The 24523-nt window shown below is 35.9% G+C and overlaps 1 protein-coding gene across 4 annotated transcripts in view; it reads right to left on the bottom strand.

Annotated features, from left to right (window-relative positions):
- Window positions 1–1094: 1094 nt before the first annotated feature.
- ALS2 (alsin Rho guanine nucleotide exchange factor ALS2) overlaps window positions 1095–24523 on the bottom strand; it is an 80490-nt gene continuing 57061 nt past the window's right edge. For 3 of the 4 annotated variants that reach the window (XM_003766011.4, XM_031958322.1, XM_023500697.2), the window contains exons 20-34: window positions 19051–19149; window positions 18397–18561; window positions 17025–17136; window positions 16708–16785; window positions 16333–16466; window positions 15425–15592; window positions 14978–15098; window positions 13907–14064; window positions 12574–12696; window positions 11078–11254; window positions 10600–10645; window positions 9493–9554; window positions 8225–8374; window positions 7276–7372; window positions 1095–2398 (exon numbers count right to left, since the gene is read on the bottom strand). In XM_003766011.4, the coding sequence (XP_003766059.1) occupies window positions 2360–2398; window positions 7276–7372; window positions 8225–8374; window positions 9493–9554; window positions 10600–10645; window positions 11078–11254; window positions 12574–12696; window positions 13907–14064; window positions 14978–15098; window positions 15425–15592; window positions 16333–16466; window positions 16708–16785; window positions 17025–17136; window positions 18397–18561; window positions 19051–19149 (1729 nt within the window). In that variant the 3' untranslated portion in view covers window positions 1095–2359. The remainder of the gene's footprint in view (window positions 2399–7275; window positions 7373–8224; window positions 8375–9492; window positions 9555–10599; window positions 10646–11077; window positions 11255–12573; window positions 12697–13906; window positions 14065–14977; window positions 15099–15424; window positions 15593–16332; window positions 16467–16707; window positions 16786–17024; window positions 17137–18396; window positions 18562–19050; window positions 19150–24523) is intronic. The other variant, XM_031958321.1, reaches the window with a different exon arrangement.

Here is a 24523-nt window from a genome sequence, read left to right as displayed (position 1 = left end):
ACAGATGCAGGATATGTCCCTTCCCTCAGGAAAGAGACGGGAAACTATGGATACAGAATACAATGTAAACTGTCAAGACATGGTCATTTCTCAGTTGGTTTTGTCTAACATCTTCCTTGTTATAAGATGGAGCTCTATTTGGGAGTGCATACATCAAAAGCAACTGGTTTAAAAACGAACAAAAAAAATTTAAATAGCTTTAAATATTTGTTGAAATTGTTTTTCTACCTGAACCCTCTAATTCCCTACTTACTTTGGTATTACCACATATGAGACAAGATACCATAGGTACTTTTTAATGTGAAGATATGGGGAAACAAATCAATCACATTGCATTTTGTTGTGTACCTATAGAAGACAGAACATGAAAAATCTAAAAAGTTTAAAAGTTTAGAAATTTAGTATTTTTCCTTTGGGTGTAGAATGTACATATCAGGAGAGTTCCACTCATATTTATCAAATAGCTATGTTTTTCAGAAAGCTCTTAATATACCAGAAATTTATACATGGAATATAGCACTTAAGATATTCAATATAAGTTTTGTTATTAGGAAATTCTAAGTCAATTCAGGAATGAGGAAGATGAAGTGAAACAGTAAATGGTCCTTATTTGAATTATGACAATCCATCATTTTTTAAGCTTACATATTTTTTAGTTTTCTCTTTCTGCTGTTTCATAGTCCATTTTTCTATTTTGTTAAGACTGAGAGTTTTTCAATCTAAGTCTTACTGCAACAGGAAACAAAAATTGGTTTTTCGACAAGGCATACAACCTATATTTAGATGAATTGGAATGGAGTAAAACAGTTTTTATAAACTGATTTTTAGATATGTGATTCTAAGTTTTTTAGACGTTTACCTCAGAAATTCATGGGGAAATTTTGTACTAATGGGCTACCAGAAAGTTACAGTTGCATAAAAAGTTGTTACTTGTTGGCAGGGGAGAGAGGAGAGAAGGGACTGGCTATTAGCTGGTGGGCCAGTGTTTACAAATACTTGTATGATTCAAGTGTGAGGTCTCTATCAATCATAAAACCACTTTAGAAAGATGAACATGTTTTATTAAGAAAACTGCTGCTACATTACAGTCAGCATTCCCAAACAGTATTTTAACAAACAGTTGTTTTGATTGATAAAGTAAGAGAGCACAAATCATGATTCCATTTTCCAAAACTGATCAGCCTCCTCCATGCATATGACATAATGAACCAGAGGGATATTTTCTATCCCTGCCCTTTGTGTGTTACGTAACATGACAAAAAAAAGCACCGATTGGATTCAAAATGGTCACCAGTATTCACTGTACACCATAATCCAGTAACTTTAAACCATGAGCCGGCAGGTTTAAAAAAAAAAACACTGAGATTCTTGTGTCACAATACTTTTGAAATTGGAGAAATGAAAATAGTTTGATTTTTCTTTCCTGTAAGTCCATGTGAGTGAGGCTAGGTAGGTGAGGAAGTGGTTTCACACCCCCAGCTTGCTGACAGCTTCTTTCACTGTTTGCATCTGTTAGTCCATGATATACACTGTTCTAGCAGCCTGCAGCCAAAACTCTTCAGTTCTCATTCTTAGGCTCTGGAATGCAGCCATCACCTATACGATAAATGAGGTTTCACAGCATCTCAGTTAGTGTTTGAATTTCAGTCAATACCATCATTATTGGTAAGATGGTAAGGAAATGACGACAAAATTTCCATTCTTTCTATCCAAAACACAGGAAACTTATTTTCGTGCTTCTCATAATTAATGGATAGGAATACAGTAGCTATCACACAGAACCTTTCCCATCATGCATGTGTGTTTCAGTGACAAATCTTAGAAATGTTAAAAGTGCAAGCTAAAATTTTCTTCTCTCTCAGTATAAACATAACACAAATACATGATTGAAAAGAATTTAAGAAGGCAAAGTGTGGTTTCAAGGTACGATCTGATTCTTGAGAAGGGATTCAGAGTCACTGAAAATAATCAGAAAAATCAAAACCTCACAGTTTTCATAAACTTCTCAAGTATACAGAGAAGTTACAATCCTGAGACCAACTCTTCCATCACAAATATAATAGCAAGATTTATACTTTAAGAAAAGTAATACTGGAATTCTGTTGTTTTAACCCCAGAAGCTTGTATGATCTTTTGGAACTTGATATCAGATTTGGTTTAAAAAAATTTCTACCAATTCTCAATCACAGCTTCTATCACTCCTGTACTCCCAGGGCTCAACAGAGTTCAGAGGTGATAACTAGGATAACAATGTCCTTTCTAACTTTTGTGATTTTCTCAGCTACTCTGGGCAAAGACTTCAGATGTTGCTCCAAGTACACTGTTCCAGAGATAATCCAGTTTTCAGTTTCATGGGGCTTTAGTTAAGCTTTTCACGTTGGATCTGATAGTAACATGCCTGGAAAAAAAAAATGAAGCTTCAATTTTGGAAAGATTCACATCTCAAAGACATTTATTAATTAGAATCTTGTATAATTTTTTTAGATAAGGAAAAAATAATAGTTGATGTTTTTGTAACATCTGATTATAACATGCATAAATACAATCTCATTTATCTTCATAATGACCCTGTGAAACTGCTATAATATCTTCCTTTATTTATATGAGGAACAAATTCTGAAAGATTGATCTTCTCAAGGTCAGGTGGTTGATTAATGGCAGAATCAGAGCTTAGATAAGAATGACAGGATTTCAGCATTGGAAGGGACATAAGAGACTACCTCATCCAAATTCTGCATTTTAGGAGCTAGCTGCATGGCATAGTAGAAAATGCACTGAATTTGGAGTTAGGAGATCTGGATTCTGATCTCAGCACCAAGACTTACTCCAGCATGCACTATAGAGGCAGCACCATAGCAAGTCTCTAATATGGTTACCCATATTTACTTTAGGATTTGCAAAGCCTCTAGGGAGAAGTTTAATTCAAATCAAATAAACATGATCAATTAGGCACAAAAAACTGCAAATTTAAGATACAGGTCCCAACCTTCCTTTTCATGAAAGAGGGAAAGGGATGTACAAAAACACCTTTGGGAGAAGGAAAAATGAGAAAAAGCAAAAAAGACAGGTACAGACAAAATGTAGGAGGAATATGAGAAGGAAGAAATCACTTTCAGTAAGGATCAAGAATAACTTCATTTAAGAAATAGCATCTAAACAGGACTTTAAAAGAAAAGAAAAAGAAAAGAGGGATTTCAACAGGCTGAGGTGAGGGAGGGAAAGAAACCATGGCATGGAAGAAAGCAAGATTAAACTCACAGATGTAGGAGTATTTAATAGGAGGACACATAACGGAACACTTTATCTAGAATCTAAGAATACACAAAATGGGGTAACATGAAACAGAAGGATAGACCTGAAGGAAGCCTTTGGAAGGCACTGACACGTCAAGAACAGGAGTTCAAACTTTATTCCTTAAGTGATAGGGAGCCTGGAGGAGACAACAATGTGAAGGATGGTTTGGAGAAAGAACAGAGTGGATGGGGAAAGCCATTATTCTAAACTAGGCAAAAAGAAATGGGAACCTAAATAAATTACCTTCTATTACCTCAACTGATCTTTTCTCTCAGAATAACCCCTAAAACGAAACATTAAATCTCAAAGTCAGGCAATATATGAGGTCCATTTGGAAGAAGGAGGCTCCTCCCTGGAGCCTGTTTTTATTGGGTGCTTATTGGGGGACTTTGGGCAAATGGTGTAGCCTCAGTCTCTTCATCTGAAAATGAAGGGGGTGGACTAGATGCTTGTAAAGTCTTTTCCAATTCTAAATCCTTTATTATTTGTCACATATGGGAAACCATGTACCAAATGTTATACAGTGTTTATGTCCATGGATGCCATGCCAACTAGACTTCCCTAAGTGGAAACTTGGAATTGTCCATGTGAAAAGCATAGCAACCCTCTCTGGATGCATCAATTATCTAAAAGTGCCATGAAGGAATCATAGCACCAAAACATCAGGTGACTGAGATCAAGTTGTAGCCAGCACTGTCTTAGGTTCTGAGTTGTGAAGCTGTGATTTGCAGGCTGGGGATTTCAGATCCGGCTTTCTACTCCCTCATTTCTTCTTCACTATGGTTATTTGAAGTTCAACTGAACTCTCCTCATTTCCTTTTTCACCCTCCTAACACAGCCCCTGCTCTATCCTAGACTAGAGCTATCAGTACTAAAGTTTTCTTTTCATGAATGGCACCTCAACAGAGGAAAATGAAAGCTTCTTATTTCTCCCCTAAACCAGTTGCTTTTTCAAATTTAATTCTTCCTATTAAAAGGATCACCCTTTGTTTAATTCTTCTATATGAAACCTTCTCACCTGCAGTCCATCAGTATGAGAAGTTTTGCTGTGTCTATGGCCACAGCAACTCTCAGACATGTCCTCTTCCTGCCTTTGCCCGCAGGCTCTAATTACCATCACAGCTATAGCTTCACTGCTATCCCTGTCCTCATCTTTCTTCACACCAATAAGCACCTTCATACCACTTCCAGATTAACCATCTTTCTAGACAGACATGATCCTGCTCAAAACTCTTCAATGGCTCCTGTTATTGTTAGGCGGATTCAAGTCCGCCATTCAAAGCTCTCCACAAGCTGGAACTATTCTGACTGTATTTTATTTTCACACCCTTCACTCTGACTGAGCAGGACAGCTCTCTGTGCCCTGTATGGGTTCTGCAGTTGTTTTTTGTGGGGGGATGGAGAAGCCCTCTACTCACCCCATACCCTGTACCTGGAATGCTTTCACAGCCCAGGTTTCTGCTACCCACTTAAATCTTTACAGAAGTGAGCTCAAATGCCCTTCTCCCCAAAAGATTACAATGAGCCCTCTCTATCAGAGACTTACCTCTTCTGCCATCATGCAGACCTCTCTTAACCTCGCTTATGCACTTATATCACACTACATTCTAGATTATATGTTATATATCATAATGGATTATATAAACTCCATAAACTTATCTCTAGTAGAAATAGATAAATTCCTTAAGGACAGAGTCTGTCTTGATTTTGAATTTCCAGCTCTAGCCCTAGCACAATGCCTGGCACACATTACATTATTTAGTAAATAAGTGCTGACTGTTTGAAGAGAAGGGAACATGCATGCATTTCATGGGCAACATGCAAAAACCAATAAAAAGGGCTGAATATGAAGTCAGAAGACATCCTGCATCTACCACTCATTAGCTATGTGACCATGGGCAAGTCCCAGCTTCTCTGACACATAATTTTCTTATCTATAAAATGGGAATAATAGTCATATCATTTACCTTAGAAGGTTATAATTATCAAATGAAATAAATACTCAAAATGCTTTTGGAAGCTGAAAGAACAAATATAACTATTACAGCTGTTTAACACCGAATCATATGGTGAGTATATAGATGTGGATTGCCAAAGCAGTTAGAGCAAGCTGTGGTGGGTCAAATCTTCCCGCAGCCCCCCTTTTGGCCTAGTTTCTCTTGCAGTGGGGTACCTCTGCTCTAAGAACACCCCCCTTTCTGCCATTTTCTGTGCATTACTGGTAGATTGCATTGTAAAGTTAAGACTTCACTTGACCAATCTTTGACATCTCTTTGCTTATGAGATCAGGGATCGGAAACTGGATCAAATGGACTAAGGGAGACCCTCTCCTCATTTCCTTTAAGTCCTGTTAGGATTCTTACAAGGTGCTAAGTAAGTGGAATTGAGGAGACAGTGATTAAATCTAGCTTAGCACTGATTTAATCCTATAACAAATAATGGTTTCCTAGTGATAAAATGATTGGTGTGTACTCAGTGTACAGCATATAAGCAAGAAGCTCTTAGGACCAGACACACAAGTCCACTAGAAGCTCTTGGAGGAGGAGAGAGATTCATTCCATCTTCCACCTTTGTGCTGGCTAGAGCCTGAAATACAAATCTTTGGATTCAGAGACATTCGGAGCGAGCTTGAGGCAGGAGCTGGCAGAGGCAAAGGACTAGCAGCAAGAGCTCTCGGAAGCAAGGAGAGAGATAGGCCTCTATTAAAGCTAACCGGGCCCCAGGGAAAGAGACAAGACTTTAAAGTGATATGATTGGTGTGTACTCAGTGTACAGCATATAACCAAGAAGCTCTCAGGACCAGACACACAAGTGCACTAGAAGCTCTCAGAGCCTCAGCCAGGATTCAGTCGGGGAGATTCATAAGCCAGAGAATGCAGCTTAAGCTCTTGGAACCAAGATTACAGTAGGCCTCTAAGAAAAACTAGCCGAGCCCCAAGTGAAGGAGATAAGACTTTGAAGGACACAATAAAGAGTTTGGACTTTCTTAACTCCTGGCTGCGTTTGGGGCGATTACACTGAACTGAAACAAAGGCTGCCTCCAAAAGCCCTCCAAAGAAACCTGTTCCCAAAGAAGATTACACTTTAGAGAAGAACATTACCTCTTGGTCATCCTGACATTTGACTCTTCAGATATCTATCTTATAGGCTGGGATAAATTTGGGGTCCACATAAGCAGTAGGTACCTCAATGATAGGGCTGGAAGTCCAAATAAATTCACCTAGTTTTCAACCACCCCCAAATTCCCGTCTGCTTATTGTAAGAGAATGGAATAGAGATTATGTTCTCAGAAAGTAGACTTATTTGTATTTTTACTTTATCATCAGTGGAAATAATCTACAATCAACATTGGATCAAGCTTAAGTGACTCTTTTCTAGTCTACTAGGTACCCAATGAGTGGGAGAATTCTCCCACTCCCACTAATACTAGTGGTTCTAGTAGCTTCTGAGGGGAACCAGAGAATCAAAGAATCACCAAGACAGGAAGATGGAGTAGGTGGCAGAAGGAAAAAACAGAGGACGAACTACAAGCTTATAATTTTCATTGATCAATTCTTGAGCTTTATCAAATTATACTGTCACATTGAAATTTTGAAGCACTTTCTGGAACTACAAGAAGATTCCTCTATACTTTTACTTTAAACAATTAATTTGTAAGTTACATGATTATATTTTTATTAATTTTTACATAATTTATGAGTTTAACATATATAAATATATAAAATAATTTAGCTAGCAAAAGTGCTTTGAGCTTCTTGGGAAAAGTGACAAATGAGACACAACACCTAGTACCCCAAGTTGTTTAGTTCTTCTTTGATCCATCCATTGTAAAGTTTTAATTCTTAGAAAAGTTAACATTTTACTCTTCTATCTTTTAATTTAATGACACCCATCTAAGGACTTAAATCAAAGATCATATTTTAATGAAGAAAATGAGTAACAAGAGTTAATACATATAATAAAAAGGTGAAATCCACTCACTTTCAAAGTAGTGAACATGATTCCTTGTTCCCCATGCTGGAGATATGGATCCATTAGATCCTCAATGAGATGTACTTCAGATCCTAAATTCCTGATCCTGTCAAGAGAAAAAGAAGCCTCATTATTTACTTCACTGTCCTTCATTGTTCATGTCATTTGCTCCTCTGGATCTATATTAAAAAAGAGAAAAGAGGTATAGAAAGAAGAGATTACTTTGATCCAAATGAGATAATAAAAGATCAGCTGTAGAGAAAATGAGACATCAGAACTCTATACAAAAATTCTTGTACCAAATTCTTGTACTACATTGTACCAAACAGTACCAGAGAATTACAGGTAGAAGTGACCCTAGAAGCCAACTAGTCCACCCCTCTTATTTTCAGAAAAAAAAACTGAAGCCCCACCCTCTCATCCCCCAAAGAGGTGAAGTGACTTTGCTAGACAGTACTGCTTGGGATGCTCTGACTCCAGTGAGTGGGCAGGTTGACCATTACCTTATTCAGCTGCAAATGTAACTGCTTTTGCAGTTTTTTTCAATTCCCTTATCATGCATCTGAAAGATTACTTAAGCACTTTCATGAACACTTTTACAAATACTTCTTTTTTAGGTTATAAATTTGCAAATATCATACCTCATTTTTTTTCCTCTACATTTCTGCATAGCCACAAATACAGTTGCTTAAGTGAAAGTGAAAATGAGGTAATTAATTATATGATTATGTGATTGCTTGAAGTCACAAAAGTTAAACTCATGAATGCTGAAGATTGACTGTAATGTAAATAACCTTATTTCCCTCCTTAAGATGATAGAAGAAGGAAGCCGAAAATACTTTCTTTACTTCATCATTTTGCCAAACATCAGAGTTGTTCAACTTATCTACTTTAAAAATTCTCATTACTTTAAACTTTTAAAATTTTCCTTAAAATAATGAATGGTAAAGTTAGTCACCTGGCCCGTAGCACCACATATAAGAAAACAGGAAATAGGTCATCCATGGACCACAAGAAATCTTCCTGAAGTGTAGCAAGGACATTCTGAGATATCTCTTCAAAAGTCTGCTGGATGACTTTAAGTTTGTCTGATGGGGTAAATGTTGTGCTGTTGTAACAAAATAAAACAAATGTCTTCTCATCAGACAAAAGCAGTTATAAGCCTCTTTACACAATAAAACAAAGTTTCTCCTACTTGCCATTATGGAACCTGAATTTTCTCATATATAATTCTAAGTTTGGCCTAATTTGTAGTCTTAAGATATATTTGCATAGATAAATAAAATGTTCACAGAAAAAATTTTCAATTTCTCAACAAGTATCAAGCATTGCCCTTCCATTCATTTGTTTTTTGCTTATTATGTCCAAGGCACATGTCTAAATGCAATGGGGAATAACAAGAAAAAACTATCTGTATCCTCAAAGAGTTTCTACTCCAGCAGAAGAAATAAGGATCATATATAAATTGCAATATAATGCAGAATGTGAATGTAATAAAAAAAAAAAAAAAAATCCAGAAGGCAAATTGAATGCTTCTGTCTCCCAGACAGCAAATCAAGGAAGGCTTTATGAAGGAAGTACCTTTTGAATTTGTAATTGTGGCTGTTAAGGAAGGGTTAGGAAGTCAAAAAATGGTAGAAAGATTGGAATTTGGCTGGGGGGGGAAGTAATCGATATGAATCAGAGATAGAAAAACAGATTGTAACAAGCAAACCTATATAGCTGGAGCATAGGGGATGTGAAAGAGAGGAATAGTACAAAGTTAGAAAGGCTAGTTGGGGCAAATCATGGCTCTCCACGGCCAGAAAAGGAATTTTATATTTTAATCTGTTAATAATAAAAAATCTTTGAAGTTTTAGAGCAGGGGGGGAAATTGTCATGGAGTTATGCACTGGTAAAACAATTTAATATGAGAGCAGTGTGCAGTGTAGAATGATAAACTGGAGGAAGTAAGACTAGTTTTAGGGGAGTTCTGTAATAAAGACAAAAACTTAGGTGATGACAATGGGACTAGAATGAGAAAACACAGGTCTGCACCGACTCAGGACAGAGGATCACTTACATTTCTCAGTAAGCATCACTAATAACAGTTTCAGCTTGTCACCAAATGCAGAAATCTGGGAATTTGGGTAAAACCATAATCTTCTAAAATTCAGAGTCAGTTTATCAATTTAAAAAACTTGGTCCTGCTTTGAATCGTGTAATATAGTACAGTTCAAAAATTACCTGATTTGTTGCAGACATTCTACTGCTGAGGCAAAACAGGCATCTTTTGTAGTAGGCAAAACCTGCACAAAAGAAGATTTGTATTTGAACAAAAGAGAAACTATTCTTTGCAATTATAACAGAATATCTGATTTCTGGGTCAAGTGCCCTGTCTCTGGTGATTAATGATACTTTAGGTAGAGTACTCCTATTTAAAGGGAAAACAAGATTTCTCCCCAAGTCACTCAGAAAAGTCAATCAACAGCTTTAAAGTCGCTATTATGTGCCAAGCATTGCGCTAAGAGCTGGGGAATACAAAAGGCAAAAGATAGTCCTTGTCTTCAAGAAGAAAACAATAAGCAAACAAATAAGCAAAACAAACAGATTGTACAAACAATCTGTATCTGGGAAAAAAGAAAATAATTCAAAGAGAGAAGATACTAGGAATTAAAGGGGAGGGGGATAAGGGAGTGGGAAAGTTGTCCTGGAGGAGGTAGGATTTAAAAGAAGCCTGAGAAGTTAATAGGGAGAGATGAAGAAGAGAACATTTCAGGCATGGGGTGAAAATTCAGAGATAAGAGGGTCTTGTTCATGAAATAAGAGGAGGCCAGTGTCACTGGAGTCACAGTGTGGAATAAGGTATAAGAAGCTTGGAAACATAAGAGGGAAATAGGTTATAGAAGACTTTAAATGTCAATGGTTGTTTTTAATCCTAAAGCAACAGGGAACCCCTGAAGTGTGAGGGGTGGGGTGGGAGGTGCAGTGACAATGGCTGGACCTAAACCTTAGGAAAATCACTTTAGTGGCTGACTGAAGGATGGAATAACTGGGGTTAGACTTGAGGCAGGCAGACCCATCAGTATGCTAATGGAATGGTCCCAGTATGAGGTGATGAGGGTCTACCCCAGAGAGATGATAGTGTCAGAGAGAAGGAGGTGTAGTCCAGAGATGTTGCAAAGGTGAAATCGGCACTTCTTGGCAACATTCTGGATATGGGGCATGAGAAATAGCAAAGAATCATGGATGATACCTAGGTTTTCATGTTATCAATTTCCAAGTGTTATTCAGGTTTTAAAGTAAAAACCACATCTGGTACATGTTCCATAAACCAAGCCCAATTCAGCATACCTTTTTACTGTCTCCAAAGATTGACAAAGTAACTGGCCAAAATTTCCTACAAAAAGAACCCATGAATTCTATTATTGTAAATCACTATTTACATTACCTAAAAGATATTATCATAGATACATCTTCCCATTCTATCTAAGAACTCTTTCACATCTAAGTTTAATTCAAGTGCAGAAAACTATTTTGAGATAGTTATAGTAGAATGCAAGAATAATATTACAATTGCATGGTCAACAAACATTGAAGAAGAGGATTTAGTTATAATTTATTGAAACATTAGAAAACAAACTTGGACAGGGTAACTTAAACATAGTCTAACTCATATTTTTTAAGTCTAATGGTTACAAATCAATATTTTAATCATCAATGTGATGAAAAAAAAAAAGACAAAATATAGTAGATCATTTAACTCAATACCAAAAGTTTTAGTGAAACTATTTTGCCTTAAAAAAAAAAAAACAAAAAAAAAACCACTCACTTTTGCACACCTAGAAAGCCCAGGAGAGCGGTATCTGGTTGTTTGTTTAGTCGAAGAACACACTCCCAATAAATATCTTCTTCTCGATCATTCTCCAAGGCATACAACATAAAGAGTGGTGGGTATAGTCGGGGTAATAGCACAGGTAGCAATAATCCGGAGCTTGTGACCACATAGCTATATAACATTAGGGGAACAGGAGGGAAACCAAAAAGTTATATCGGAAGAGACAATAAGGCTTACGCACACTCTCCGAGCCTATTATGAAGAAAGAAAATTCTTAGTAAAGACAAAATAATGTAGAAATAAATACAAAAAATGATTATCTCTCAATGGATAAGTTCAAAGGGAAAGGAATCATTTTCAAAAGAACTGCAAGCTATCAATGACCATATTCCATGTTCCAAGTACTAACAGAAAGAGAACTCCAGCAAAAATAATTCAGTCATGTCTGATTTTTCATGACCCCATTCAGGGTTTTCTTGGCAAAAATACTAGAATGGTTTGTTATTTCCTTCTCCAGCTCATTTTAAAGAGGAGGAAACTAAGGCAAACAGGATTAAGTGGCTTGTCCAGAGTCCCACAGCTAATAAATATCTGAGGACAGATGTGACTTAGCAAAATCAGTCTCTCTGACTCCAGGCCCAACACTCTATCCCACTAGCCACTTATCTATCCCAAGCTTCATTTTATGTGATACAACATTCTTATGAACAAAAGATGTAAATAGCTAATGTTGGAAGATCTGTGGTAAGATATAATCACTGACAGAATGTGAGACAGTCTAAGTATTCAAGATTTCCATTTGGAATTTTGCAGGAAAAAGAACTAAATTGAAATTTTGACCTAGAAATCCTACTTATGGGTATAGATACCAAGGAAGCAGAAAAATCTACTATGTACCAAAATATTCATAACATCCCTATATTTCAGGACCTTCTATAGTAGATAATGGTGGATAAGATGCAATATATGTCTAATGTTTGGTGATTGGTCCGCCTCTCTCCCCAACCAAATGCTTACTATGAGCATCACAATGTGAGATAATCAATGTCTCATGAACTATCTTGTGAGGCACTTTTCCATTAGATTTCAACTTTCCTTGTTTTTCTGGTTTAATTTTGTAGCAAGCACCCAAAGATAAAACAATTCAATTCCTCCAAAAGAATGGCCATTCATTGGTTATTACCCCTGGCTACCATTACTGTTGGATGAGTTTACAAATCCACAGAATTATTGAGTGAGCGAGGTTAGTCCTTGGAAATCAGATAATGCTGACTGCCAGGCTTGCTTTGGAATCCTTTCTGGCACTGGGCAACTTGCTAGAATCTGCTTTGTGTCACAATGAGGGATTAGGGATGATGAGCCTATTTAAATTTAGAAAGGTTCATCAACAGTCACTCAACTATTTTTTCTACCAAAGTAACCAAACTTCTGTTAGAAGAACCTCGTCATATTGTAATATTTCCCCAACAATTCATCTCCATTCTACTCACCCTGGTTCTGGAGATTCTGATCTAGAATCAGACTTCCCTGTGCAAAAGGATTTCCTTTCCTGGGGTAGTGGAGCAGATAGTGGAATTGTGCTGCCCTCTTCAGGAAGATCAGGGAATAGGAACCTGAGGAAGGAGAAAACAACTATATTTCAAGTTCAAAGGTTAACACAGTTTGTGCTCTCAATTTGTCTCACTTAAGGTCAAGCCACAGCAGTTTTTCCTAGGTGAAACTATCATAGCTAGTTATAATAAAATCAGCTCTTTATATAATTTTATCCAGACTTACTTATTTTTGTCTAAATTGGTTCTAGAACAAGAAAATTGTGATTTAAGACTTAATGGCCAATTAATGTTATAACCTTTTAGGTAGAGAATATGTTGGCATTAAAAAAAATAAAAACAAAAAACCAAACAGGTCCTCAACACATAAACAAATAACACACCATTATGTACTAAATAAACACAATGAACAGAGTCAAGGAATAACAACCAAATCCAGCCTAATATAAACTTTATGCAATTTAATTTCTCTAAGTTAAACACATTAATTATAGAATTATAAGCTATAAGATCTAAAAAAAACCTATCATCTGCCTCAATGCCCTCATATTAAGAATGAAAAACTAAGGTCCACAGAAGTCCAATATTTTGCTCATAGTGAGGTTTTACATATCAAAAGAAGAATTGAACTCAGGCCTTACTAAATGGAGTACTCATGTTTTGCTTAAGCATACTAAGTCTATCTTAATGTTGTCAGTAAAGATGATTTCAGTGTTACAGGGTATCATCATTATACTGATTTCTTAAATGAAGAATTGTCCAAGGACACGATTCTTTTTTAAGGCAAGATTATTATTCATTTATGTATGTAGCTTGCATTAGAAACACACACACACAAAAAGGTTGCATGGTACAGTGAAAAGTTCATTGAACTTTTCACTCATTGCTCATTAGAGCATCTGTACTGCAATTCCAGTTCTCCTACATATGGCCTTAGGTGTATTAATCAAATTTTCTGAAGTTCAGTTTCCCCATCTGTAAAATAAGGGGACTGGCTTGGATGACCTTTAAGGTCTCTGTATATTTGTCTTCCTATGATAAAGCCAATACTACTTTCAGAGTAAAGGTTTCTAAGAGTAAATCCAACTAATAAGAAATTTCTAAACCTAAAAATCAAGTTTTTTAAATCCTGTTATCTCAAATTCACTATGCAAAGTTTTGGGGGTTTTAGAAAAAACTAGTGGTTCTTAATAAAGCATTTTTTTAGTCTCATGTGAAAAATGACTTTCTATTGTGTTTAAAGAACTTCAATTAGCTAGTTATATGCGCTGACCTGACCAGTTGGAAAATACGCTTAAGGTAGGACTGAATCTCTTTCACAGCTTCTTGCAATAATCGTCGATTGGCTCCCACTCCCACATAAGTCATTCTATACACTGCAACTAGGGTTTCTATGAGCCGACCTAAAGGGTGCAGAGGAGTGTCACAAGCCTGAAAGGAAAAAGAATTATTTTAAGTGAGTTGGCAAACTTATCTGGCAAAAAAATTTAAACATATATGACCAATCATTTTTTCAAAAGTCCTGAGATGTTTAAAAAAAGACAGGAAGACAAACTTTAGGCCAGAGAAATCAAACAAAATCTTATTTTAAACTTCCTATTCAAAAACATCATCATTTAAGACCTAATAATATTTATGTGCTTTTACAAAAGTGTTCAGCCATGCCTTAGGAAAATATCATTCAAGCCCTACAGCAGTGTCTTTTTCATCCTGGCTTTCCTTCCATATTCCCTCTCATTCCCTCTAGCAGAAGACTTTTTCATCCTGGCTTTCCTTCCATATTCCCTCTCATTTACCTCTATTATCGCCCACTTATTTTCTTCTTGGAATAATGACATCTTAATGACTGGGAGAATAAGTATAAATATATAAGGCCAGAAGTAGAAGTGAGTTGACCCTCTAACATACAAGTGTTTACTTCAGTTTGCTCAACAAGTTGCTACTGCCAATAAATAATAAAAAGCTTGTTGAGCTCTGCACTCTTGATTTCAGAGTTGTCAACCCAGCTAACATCACAACTTCTTAATTTGAGGAATGTATTAGAGAGCAGTGATGTCTAACTCAAACAGAAATTTATCCCCATTGGCAATATACTGACTCAGAAAACTACAAATTAATCTTATCTACATTGTATTATATTTTTACTTATTTTGTCAAACATTTTTCAATTGTATTTTTTTTATTAAGTTCTAGAATGACACTGGGACAAAGGATATATAGCATACACTCTATACTCAGGAGACAAACAGAGAATTAAATTAATATTTAACTATATCTGTTGTGCTGATAATGTGGTAGTGACAACATTAGTTAAATGAACCAAGAGAATTAATTCCTGGCTTACCTTTATTAAGTATTTCTTTATCTCATCATATTTCTCCACAGTGAATGCACCACTAACATGCTGTGGAATGAATTCCAAACTTTCCAGTGTCTGGGTATGTGAACGACTTAATATCTCCGGACTGGAACAAAGGAAGAGTAATGTTTACATAGAGAAGCAAACATGATTTAAAAAAATGTAATATAACCACATTTTCTAAAATTTGCTATTATATCTCAGTTGTGTGCAAGGGACACAGATGCAACTAGTCAGTACCACATACATTCATTTAGTAGAATTTCTGTTCCCACAAAAGTAAGTCAAAAGAAAGTAAGTCAGCTTGTAAAGGTGATAAAGTTAGAATTGATTGCTATAATTTTCTGAGATTAAAAGATTACTTTGGGATTTGGGGGATTTGGTTCTCTTATGTAGTTTCAGGGCCTCCAGATGAGCTGTGCAGGCACTCACCTATCTCGATGCTGGCGACGATTGGTGGTCAGAGCCACAGCAATGTTGTCCCATGCTTTCCAGACTTCTCCCTGGCCTGGGTTGTCACAGCCTAACTGGTGCCAGCATTCTTCAAATACTGCCTTCCATTTCTCATCAGCAGGCACTGCTAGGTTTCCTAGTTTCCTACTAATAAAGTAATATCAAACTTTTAGAGATTTATGTCTTTGCCCAAAAAGGATTTTGAAGCAGAAAAAAGCTGAGAACCTTCCCCATATGACTTGCAAGATTCTGTGCAAGAATGGTAATGTTATTAGAATAGAACAAAAAATGTCAAGGCATGACATCAAATACAAAGAACTACTGAATCTGAATGGTTCTTATATTCTACTTCTCTTTACTGATGTCTGGGTTAGGTTTCTTTCAAAAAGAATCTGTAATTTTCACCACTGAGGCTACACAGAATCTTGAATACTATACTTTACATATCAGATAACATTAATAGATGCATCTATGTAATAAATGTAAATTGAAAAACTGCGAGGCACTACTTAAGCACCAAAAAGGTTAAGCAATAAAAGACAAAAATTCATATTGATGATGGGTTTTAGAGAAATGTGCATGCAGACAATGCTGCAAATTGCAAACTGATCAAATCCTTTTATTCAGTAATATTGCTCAATGGGAATGTGTACATGTATATGCATTTGTGTATGTGTTGTGTGTATATATAGCTACTTATAACATTATAATTACAAAAAGCCTAAATTTTTGTCAAATGGAAAATAGCTAAATAAATTTGTAGTATAAAATATAATGAATAAACTTAGTACACAAAAAGTTGCTAATGTAACAGAATACAATTGAGAACGACAAACATGACATTGGTTGAGCTTGGAAAGAAATCAGAATCACTACTAGATACTCACAGAACTTTGGGTCGGTCCTTCTCACTCTCATACAAACTGGGTTTGAAGTATGTTCCAGTAATTTTTATCCCAGATCCCCATTCTCCATTGAAAAGACCTTCAATGTAATCACCATTTGGCATAGTCAGTGTTCCCTGAGTAAATTTAGGGAATTAAACTTGTAATTAGTGGGAACATTTTCAATAAGGATGAAAAAGCAATCAGACAGTAAATTATGAATTTAGCTATTTCCTCTACTATTAACTTATCTTATACTCATAAATATGCATGTTATTTTTTCCTAAGAGTTCTTAATATCATAAGAGAAAACATACTTTCACAAGAATAAAAGTATTAAGTCTATTATGCACATAAAAATAATATGAATTTTGCCACCTTTCCATTAAGTGTCCATTCATCTGAAAATTCTCCCTCGTAGACAGTGTCGTCTTCAGAAAGTAAAATACCAGTTCCCTATTTAAAAAAATAAATATGATATCATATTAAAATAAAGACGATGTGAAAATCCTGTCTGAAGTCTTAACGATGAATTTAATACAAAAGAATAAAAATACAAAAGGAAAAAAGGCAGTTCAGGATAAAATAGGAAAAAGATATAAACATCATTAATCAAAAAATTACTATTAATTATATATTTATATGCATACATAAATGTGTATTTTGTCAGACACACACACACATATTCCACTTACCATCATTTTATTAAGGTTAAATGTTCCTTCATAGTACAATCCAAACTGGGTAACTACCACACCATTCCCCTGACACATATCATCATGCCACATTCCCATATATTTTTCCCCCCTGAAAAAGAAAAAAAAGAAAAAAAAAAAAAGAAGAGAAAAACAATGTAGATTAAAGATAAATTTATCAAAATAGTAGACTAAATAAACAAGTGCATGCGAGTACACAGAACTTTACAGGGTGCCTGTCCTCATTCTTTTTTTCTCAATGGATCTTTTTATTATACGAGTCAAAGAGGTTTCACCATGTTAGAACACAAAAATACATTTTGGCAGCAAATTTTGCTTGTTCAATATCCACCCTATGCTCTCCAATACATCTCTCAAATAAGTACCTCTTGGTGGGAAAATGTTAATATTCAAATTTAAATTTATAATCAACTTCAAGTATACATCACTAAGAAATAATCACTCAACTCTATAGGAATACACTCTCTTTTGCACATAATGGAAAAAGAGGGATATTCCAAAAACACAGATCAATTTCTCTTTTGATAAAATGCAAAGAGTACTAACAAACTTTAATATAAGGGAAACAATGATAGATTTTACAATACTCTATTTCAAATGACTGAGAATGTGGTTACAACAAATAAGATTTTAAAGAAATAAAATTGTTAAATCTAAAGGTGGTTAAAGTTTTCCCTACATTTTTGCTAATGAATATAACCAAGCTTTATTTTATGATTTTCTTCTCTTGGCAAATGTGAGATTATATTAAAAATGGTATTTTCTGACAGTTTTAAAGTTATTTTACAAACTATAAAACATATGAATTGTTATGTTTTAAGAAATTCATCTTAAAATTATTATGAGAATGATGATGATGCCTAGGATTTGCTCTTTATTACTTTATCTTCTCCCAAAGCAAATCAGAGGCAGTATTTAATTTTCATAATAACTTCTTTTCTTTTTCTTATTTTTCTCTAGAATGCCTTATAAGCTCTATACATTGTGATATAAACAATAAGTTGGTGGCAAACTCATTTCACAAGCCTTTACCTATGAGAAAAAATGTTTTTTTCAATAAGAAAATTTTTAAAGTTTTGTATATATACAGTTTAAAAGACTACAATACCAATATTAATTCTGAATATTACGGATGGCCTTCTAAAAGTCTACAATGTAACTTATATGAATTAAAAAGTTAATGCAAAAAGAAGCTTATTCTTTGACAATTTTTCTATCTAACTTTTCTCTTCTTTATTCCCTTAAAGTTGAGCCTTTCAGCCCTCCTTGAAATATCTTTGATTTTTAAGACATGAATAAATATTTTCTCAAATCTAAAAGATGACTATTAACAAGAGAAAGAATACTATACCTTGTGATATCATCAAATACACCATACCCAGACTTTTTATCCATTACCCATTGGCCAATGAACATACTGGGAGAAGATGAAGTCAGTTTACCGCTGCGTAGAAGGCCATGACCATGACGCATGTTATCTTGAAAGCAACCTTCATATACCTCTCCATTGGCATAGCTGTAATTAAATGAAAAAGGCAGAGCAGGATACATATTAAGCCAACGCTTTCAAATACAGATACTGAATGTTTATTCTTTCAGAAGCTAAGTTACACTGATAGTTCTGATTGTTTTTCATACAGTTTTCATACAAATGATTACATTCACTCATAACTTAAATAACCAAAATTAATATACTAAGACCCAATATTTGCTGTTTTGCATTACTATGAAATAACTCAGTTCTTAGTTTCTGTAATTTACAGGTAATAGCAGAACTACAAAGGGAACAGTTAGGGGAATCTTCTATGGGAGATTATGATAACTAAGAATTTTTTAAGTAAAAATAATATTCATGAAACTAAGAAATTTTTTAAGATTTAACAAAAATAGATGAACCAGTTTCCAAATTTTGACAAGGTGACCTTTACATTATGTAAAACAATTATAGTTAGCATATTACTATAAAGTTTTCTAACATTACTCTATTAAAATCTAACATGTTTACCTGTATACTCCTTGACCACACATTTTTCCTTCTTTCCAATAGCCCACATAATGGTCATCTTTGTTCAGTACTTTATTTGGGATTTTGTATTCTCCATACCTGTCAATGTAGATAAAGTTGATTTTTGAAATAGAGAACCTTCAGACAAAAATAGCCAATAGAAAGAACAAGGGAGCTGAGGCTCTCCATGGTCCCCTTTACTGGGTTATTGTCGGGAACTTAGTTCCCTGCTAACTGTAAGTATTTCCCCACAGCTCTCTTTCTTAAGCCCCTACTTTTCTTTTTCACTACTCTCTTTTGGGTGACTTCATTAACTCCTATGGATTTAATTATTAGCCCCATGAATATGGCTAACATTATGTATCTAATTGCCTATTGAATATTCTAAACTATGTCCTGGAGGCATCCCAAACTCATCATATTCAAAACACAACCTACTCAGTGATGGGCTCACTCAGGTGGCTCCTTTGCTTAGGTTTTGAAGCCTTTCACACCCTGGCCCCAAGCCATCTCTCCAGTTCTGCTGAATATGACCTGCCTACCACACTCAATTCAGCCAAACTGGCCTTTTCTCTGTTCTTTACACACAACATTCTAATTCCCATCTAGGTGCCTTAGCATTGGCTATTCTTCCATTCCTAGAATGTATTTCCCTTTTTCTTCTACCTTGTAAGACTCTTTATCTTTCTTCAATACACAATTGATGTTACTATGTTTCCTAATCCTCTCAAAATGCTTGGTATTTACTAACTTTATGGTATTTATCTTTTTTTTTTTTTTTAAATGTACTCCCTATTTTCCTCATTAGGTGTAAATTCCCTGTGAGCAGGAATTGTTAAGATTCTTCTATTTGATTTCTCAGTGGCTAGTACAGTGCCTGGCAGAATAAGTACTTCATAAATACTTCATGCTTGACTGAGGGATCTCCAAGCCCTAAGAGACCCTATTTAGTGCTTAATGTGAAAAGCAAGGCTCATTCATAAGAATCCAGACCCTGATCCTACTATAATTCATTTTTTCTTCTTTTTTTTGTTGAGGCAATTGGGGATAAATGACTTGCCTAGGGTCACAGAGCTAGAAAGTATTACATATCCAAGACTGGATTTGAGCTCGGGTCCTCCTGACTTCAGATAGACCAAGCCAGCATTCTATCCAATGTGCCATCTAGCTGTCCCTGTGATTCAGTCTTTTAAAGAACATCTACAGCACACTGTGGTTTTAGGTGTTCTGAACCCACATCAAATACATCAGAATTACAGGATGCCAATCAGTTTTCGCTGTCAGTAGTGGAAATCTTAGGATCATAGATTTAGAGTTGAAAGGGACCTTAAAGGCCCCCTAATCAACCCCTTCATTTTAAGATGAGGCAACTATGACTCAGAGTTGCCCATGATTGCATGAAGAAAGTTTTGAATTTCGACTTTCTTAACTCCTGGTTCAACACTCCACCCAATAGGGCATGTTGTGGGTATTTATTTTATATGAGTAGTGTGCAGGTTTGAAATGACTCTTCATCTGAATTGTTATATATTTCAAATAAGTAATTATCTACCCAACTTCCACCACTTTGTCAAGTTATTATTTAAATACACAAGCATATGAATGAATGGATTGTAATCCACACGAATGGAAGGAACACTAAAATTAAAAACTCAGTGGTATGTTTTAATACAGGAATACTGCTAAAATAATCCTTTTCAGATAAGCTGATGACATAAAGAAACTGTCTTTTGGCAAATAAATGTTTATACCCACATATATGATGAACAAAATACTTTGACAATATTTAACTTTGTCTTTTAACATGAAATACAAAGTCAGTTTGCAAACAAAAAGCAACAATTCTTTAAAAACTTTAGATGATAGACATCCAGTGATTATTATCTTGTGATGACTTATTCTCATTTAATAAAAGTTATTTTTGTAACTAGTTTGTGGTTTTGCTTTCTTATTGCTCTTCTAATTAAAAATTTGGGTCTTCTGCAAACTACACATGATAAAGGTAGGAAGAGTGAGATCAACTGGCTGAGGCCATGCTCTTGTTCAGAGCACAAAGGTGGGATGAGAGAAAGAAAGATTTTTCTATAAACTAAGGGAAGTGATAGCAAATAGCTTTGCAGTGATACGGTCTGTCTCTTTGGCTGTAGAAACCTTTTACGTGCCCAGATGGCAGAACTAAAGGACATTCTCTCCTTCTAATCTCTAAACTCTAGGGGAAGGTCTTGGTGGGCATTTTTCCCAGGCAGAGACTGAATGTTGACAGTAGCTGGACCCTCTGAAGGACTTGGACCATAGGAATTGGAGTTGGGTGCTTAACAGGAGAGGATGAAAGGGATGAGGAGATGACTGTTTAAGCATCCTCAGATCACAAGGGCTAATTGAGAAAATTCTCAAGGCTGAAAGGTGGTTGGTGTAGGACAATGATGGAGATGTAGAGGCTCCTCCCTCAACAGAAAATGTTGCATCCGTGGGAGAATTAGAGAGAGATCTTTGAAGAAGCATCCTCAAATTACCTTGCCCCCAAGAAACTGGTTTTCTGTCTTTGCTGAATTTTGTTCTAGGAATCCCCAGTAAGCCTGGAGCTGGGTAGGGAAATGCTAACTTAATGGGGACAAGACCATCCCATTAATTTCCTTCTCACTAGATTCCTCTAGGCCTCACAATAACCTGGGAAGCTACTGGCATAGTAGAGAGACCTGAAGAGATATCCTAATGTTTTGCATGACTACACATATATAACCTATTATCAAATTGCTTGCCTTCTTCAATGAGGGGGTTAAAGAGGGAAGGGAGAGAATTTGGAGTTCATTTTCAAAAGTCAATGCTGAAAATTATTTCTACCTAGAGAAATTCTCTACTTGGAGAAAAATAAAATACTAAATAAAAGAAAATACACAACAAAAAAGAGATACTCAGCATGGGCATAATTGGTAGCTGGTCTACAAAATCCACCAGCTGTATCTAAAGCCCAACTACATACCAAAGCTCTATATTAGGCCAATGGAAAAGTCTCCAACTTAGCAAAAAAAAAAATCCCTTTTTCTTATTTGTACATGACACTCCTGAGGAACCAGAAATCTATCAGAGCCACTTCTATTCTAGTGGTGTAATGTTCTTCTCTAAAATATAATGTTCTCTAGGAGCAGATTTCTTGGGGGGCTTCTGAAGGCAGCCTTTGTTTCAGTTCAGTGTAATAATCATCTCAAATGTAGCCAAGAGTTAAAGTCCAGGTCCTTTATTGTTTTCTTCAAAATATCCTGATTAGCTTTCTTAGAGGCCTATCTCTTTCCTTGGTTCCGAGAGCTCTTGCTGCCAGTCTTTTGTCTCTTTCAGTTTCTGCCTCTAGCTACCTCCGAATCTTTCTAGCCAGCACAAAGGTGGAAAATGGAATGAATGAATCTGTTTCCTCCTCTGAGAGTGGGATTGTCCTTCCTGACTTCTGAATGTTCCGGACTCCTCCTTATATATGCTCTCTTAAAGGTGTGAATCTTGTGGAACTCTAATAAGTACTAAGTACATTTGTGAACTAGAGAACTGTTAAGTACCATGCTAAATTAGATAATTATTTTCTATCAATTCCAGTGACTTAGTACCTTGTAAGAATTCCAACATCTCCTGCTTTCTTTTGATTTTGAACATAGGTAGTCATGACCTCCTTGACTTCTTAATGAGATAAGAATCCCAAAAAGGAGGTGATCATGCCTTCCCTGACTGCTCAAAAAAGGAGTGAAAACGCCATAAAAAGAGGTGATCACACCCTCCCTGACATCTCAGGAAGGGAGATGAAAACACCAAAGGAAATGGGAAATCAAATCAGATTAGCGGGTTTCTGAAGGGGCTCACTCTTAAAACAGGTATACATAAATCCATCAATATGGGAGGCATTACACATAATTATATAAGCACATAGCAATATAACACAGGCTAGTAGTGATGCAACAACATGAATCAACATGAGGAATTACTTATGTCCATAAGTCCTAGAAATACTCCAAAAGGAATCTATTGCCCATTAATTCATGTGCCAGGAATCCAATAATTCCTGCAAGTTTTGAAATCTTGCAATAGTCTCATCAACAACTTCTTATCTCAAGGAATCCAATGGTTTTCAAATCCTGAAACAGTCTCATCTTGTGTTAGAAAATTTAATGATTCCTGCAGATTTTGTTCTTAGGTCTTCTTTGTTTCCAGATTTTTCTCTTTTTCTGTCTCTCTCTGATAGACCAGGCGAATACGGCTCGTTGGCACCCATCTGATTCTTTCTCCATCTGTAGAAATACAAGCAAACCCTTTCTCCCAGGCAGTTAACCTATCTAATTCCCTTCTATTTGCCACTTTTGGGATTTCTCCTATCACCTGGCAATTACATTGGAGCTGTTTGACTGGACATTGATCTGTTGGTTTAAAAAGCCTGTATTCTCCCCAACTGTAATCCCTTTTCTGCTATCTGATTGCTTTTTGGATGACTGATCATGTAATCCCTTTCTGCCATGTGATTGTTTTTTGGCTGATAGATCACATCAGCGTCCTGACCTTCTAAAGACTCTCTGGGTGTAAACTCAGCTGCCATCATGTCCCACCTGTCTTTTGTATATCTTGCGGCTGGGCCCTGCCTCTCATTTCCCTGGGTCAATCTACATTCTGAGGCCCAGTGGAAACCCTTGTGGAATTTTGGACATAGGGTTTTGGGTCTTCTCTCACCCTGTCCTCTCACTCTATCTCTATATCTGCATTGGACTCTCAGATGTCCTATTTTTCCACACTGAAAACATTGATGAGTCTCTCTAGAAGTCCCTTGCCAAGAGGGACCCTGTCTTCCCAAGTTCACCATAGTCTAGGTATAATAAGCATTTGTGCCCACTGTAGCACAGCGTCTTATGATCTCCTCTAAAGGAGCAACTTTATGTAATCCCCATATAATTCCTCTGCAAACCTCATTAGCATTTTCCTTAGCCAGTTGTCTTATCATAATTTTTGAGCTGCAATTTCTCCAACGGTTCTTGTGACAGCTGTTTGCAAATGTCCCACAAAATCTGCAAAGGCTTCATTGGGACCTTGCTCTATTTTTGTGAAGGCTTTACCTCCATCTTTCTCTGGGACAGAACCCAAGCTTTTGTAGCCACAGTTGCAATCTGCTCATGAACTGTTGTGGGGTAATTAATCTGTTCTGAATTCTCTCCATACTGACCTTCACCTGCTAGTTAGTCAAAAGTGATTTGTACATTAACTCCTGTTTGCTTATTGCGTCTGGCTTGAATCCTACATAATTCATGATACTCTGAAAGCCATAACAAGTTTTGTCAGGTTCTAAACATGTCCTTGCTATGGATTTCCAATCACTAGGGGTTAGGATTTCATAAACCAAACTATCTAGTAACATCTTAACATAAGATAATGTAGCCCCATAAAGAGTGCAACCCTTTTTTAAATCCTTAATTTTTTCCAAATCAAAAGGAATGAATCTTCTCCTTTT

The sequence above is a fragment of the Sarcophilus harrisii genome, chromosome 3 (assembly GCF_902635505.1).
Source record: "Sarcophilus harrisii chromosome 3, mSarHar1.11, whole genome shotgun sequence".
Classification (NCBI taxonomy): domain Eukaryota; kingdom Metazoa; phylum Chordata; class Mammalia; order Dasyuromorphia; family Dasyuridae; genus Sarcophilus; species Sarcophilus harrisii.
This window is presented reverse-complemented; position numbering and strand designations above follow the sequence as displayed.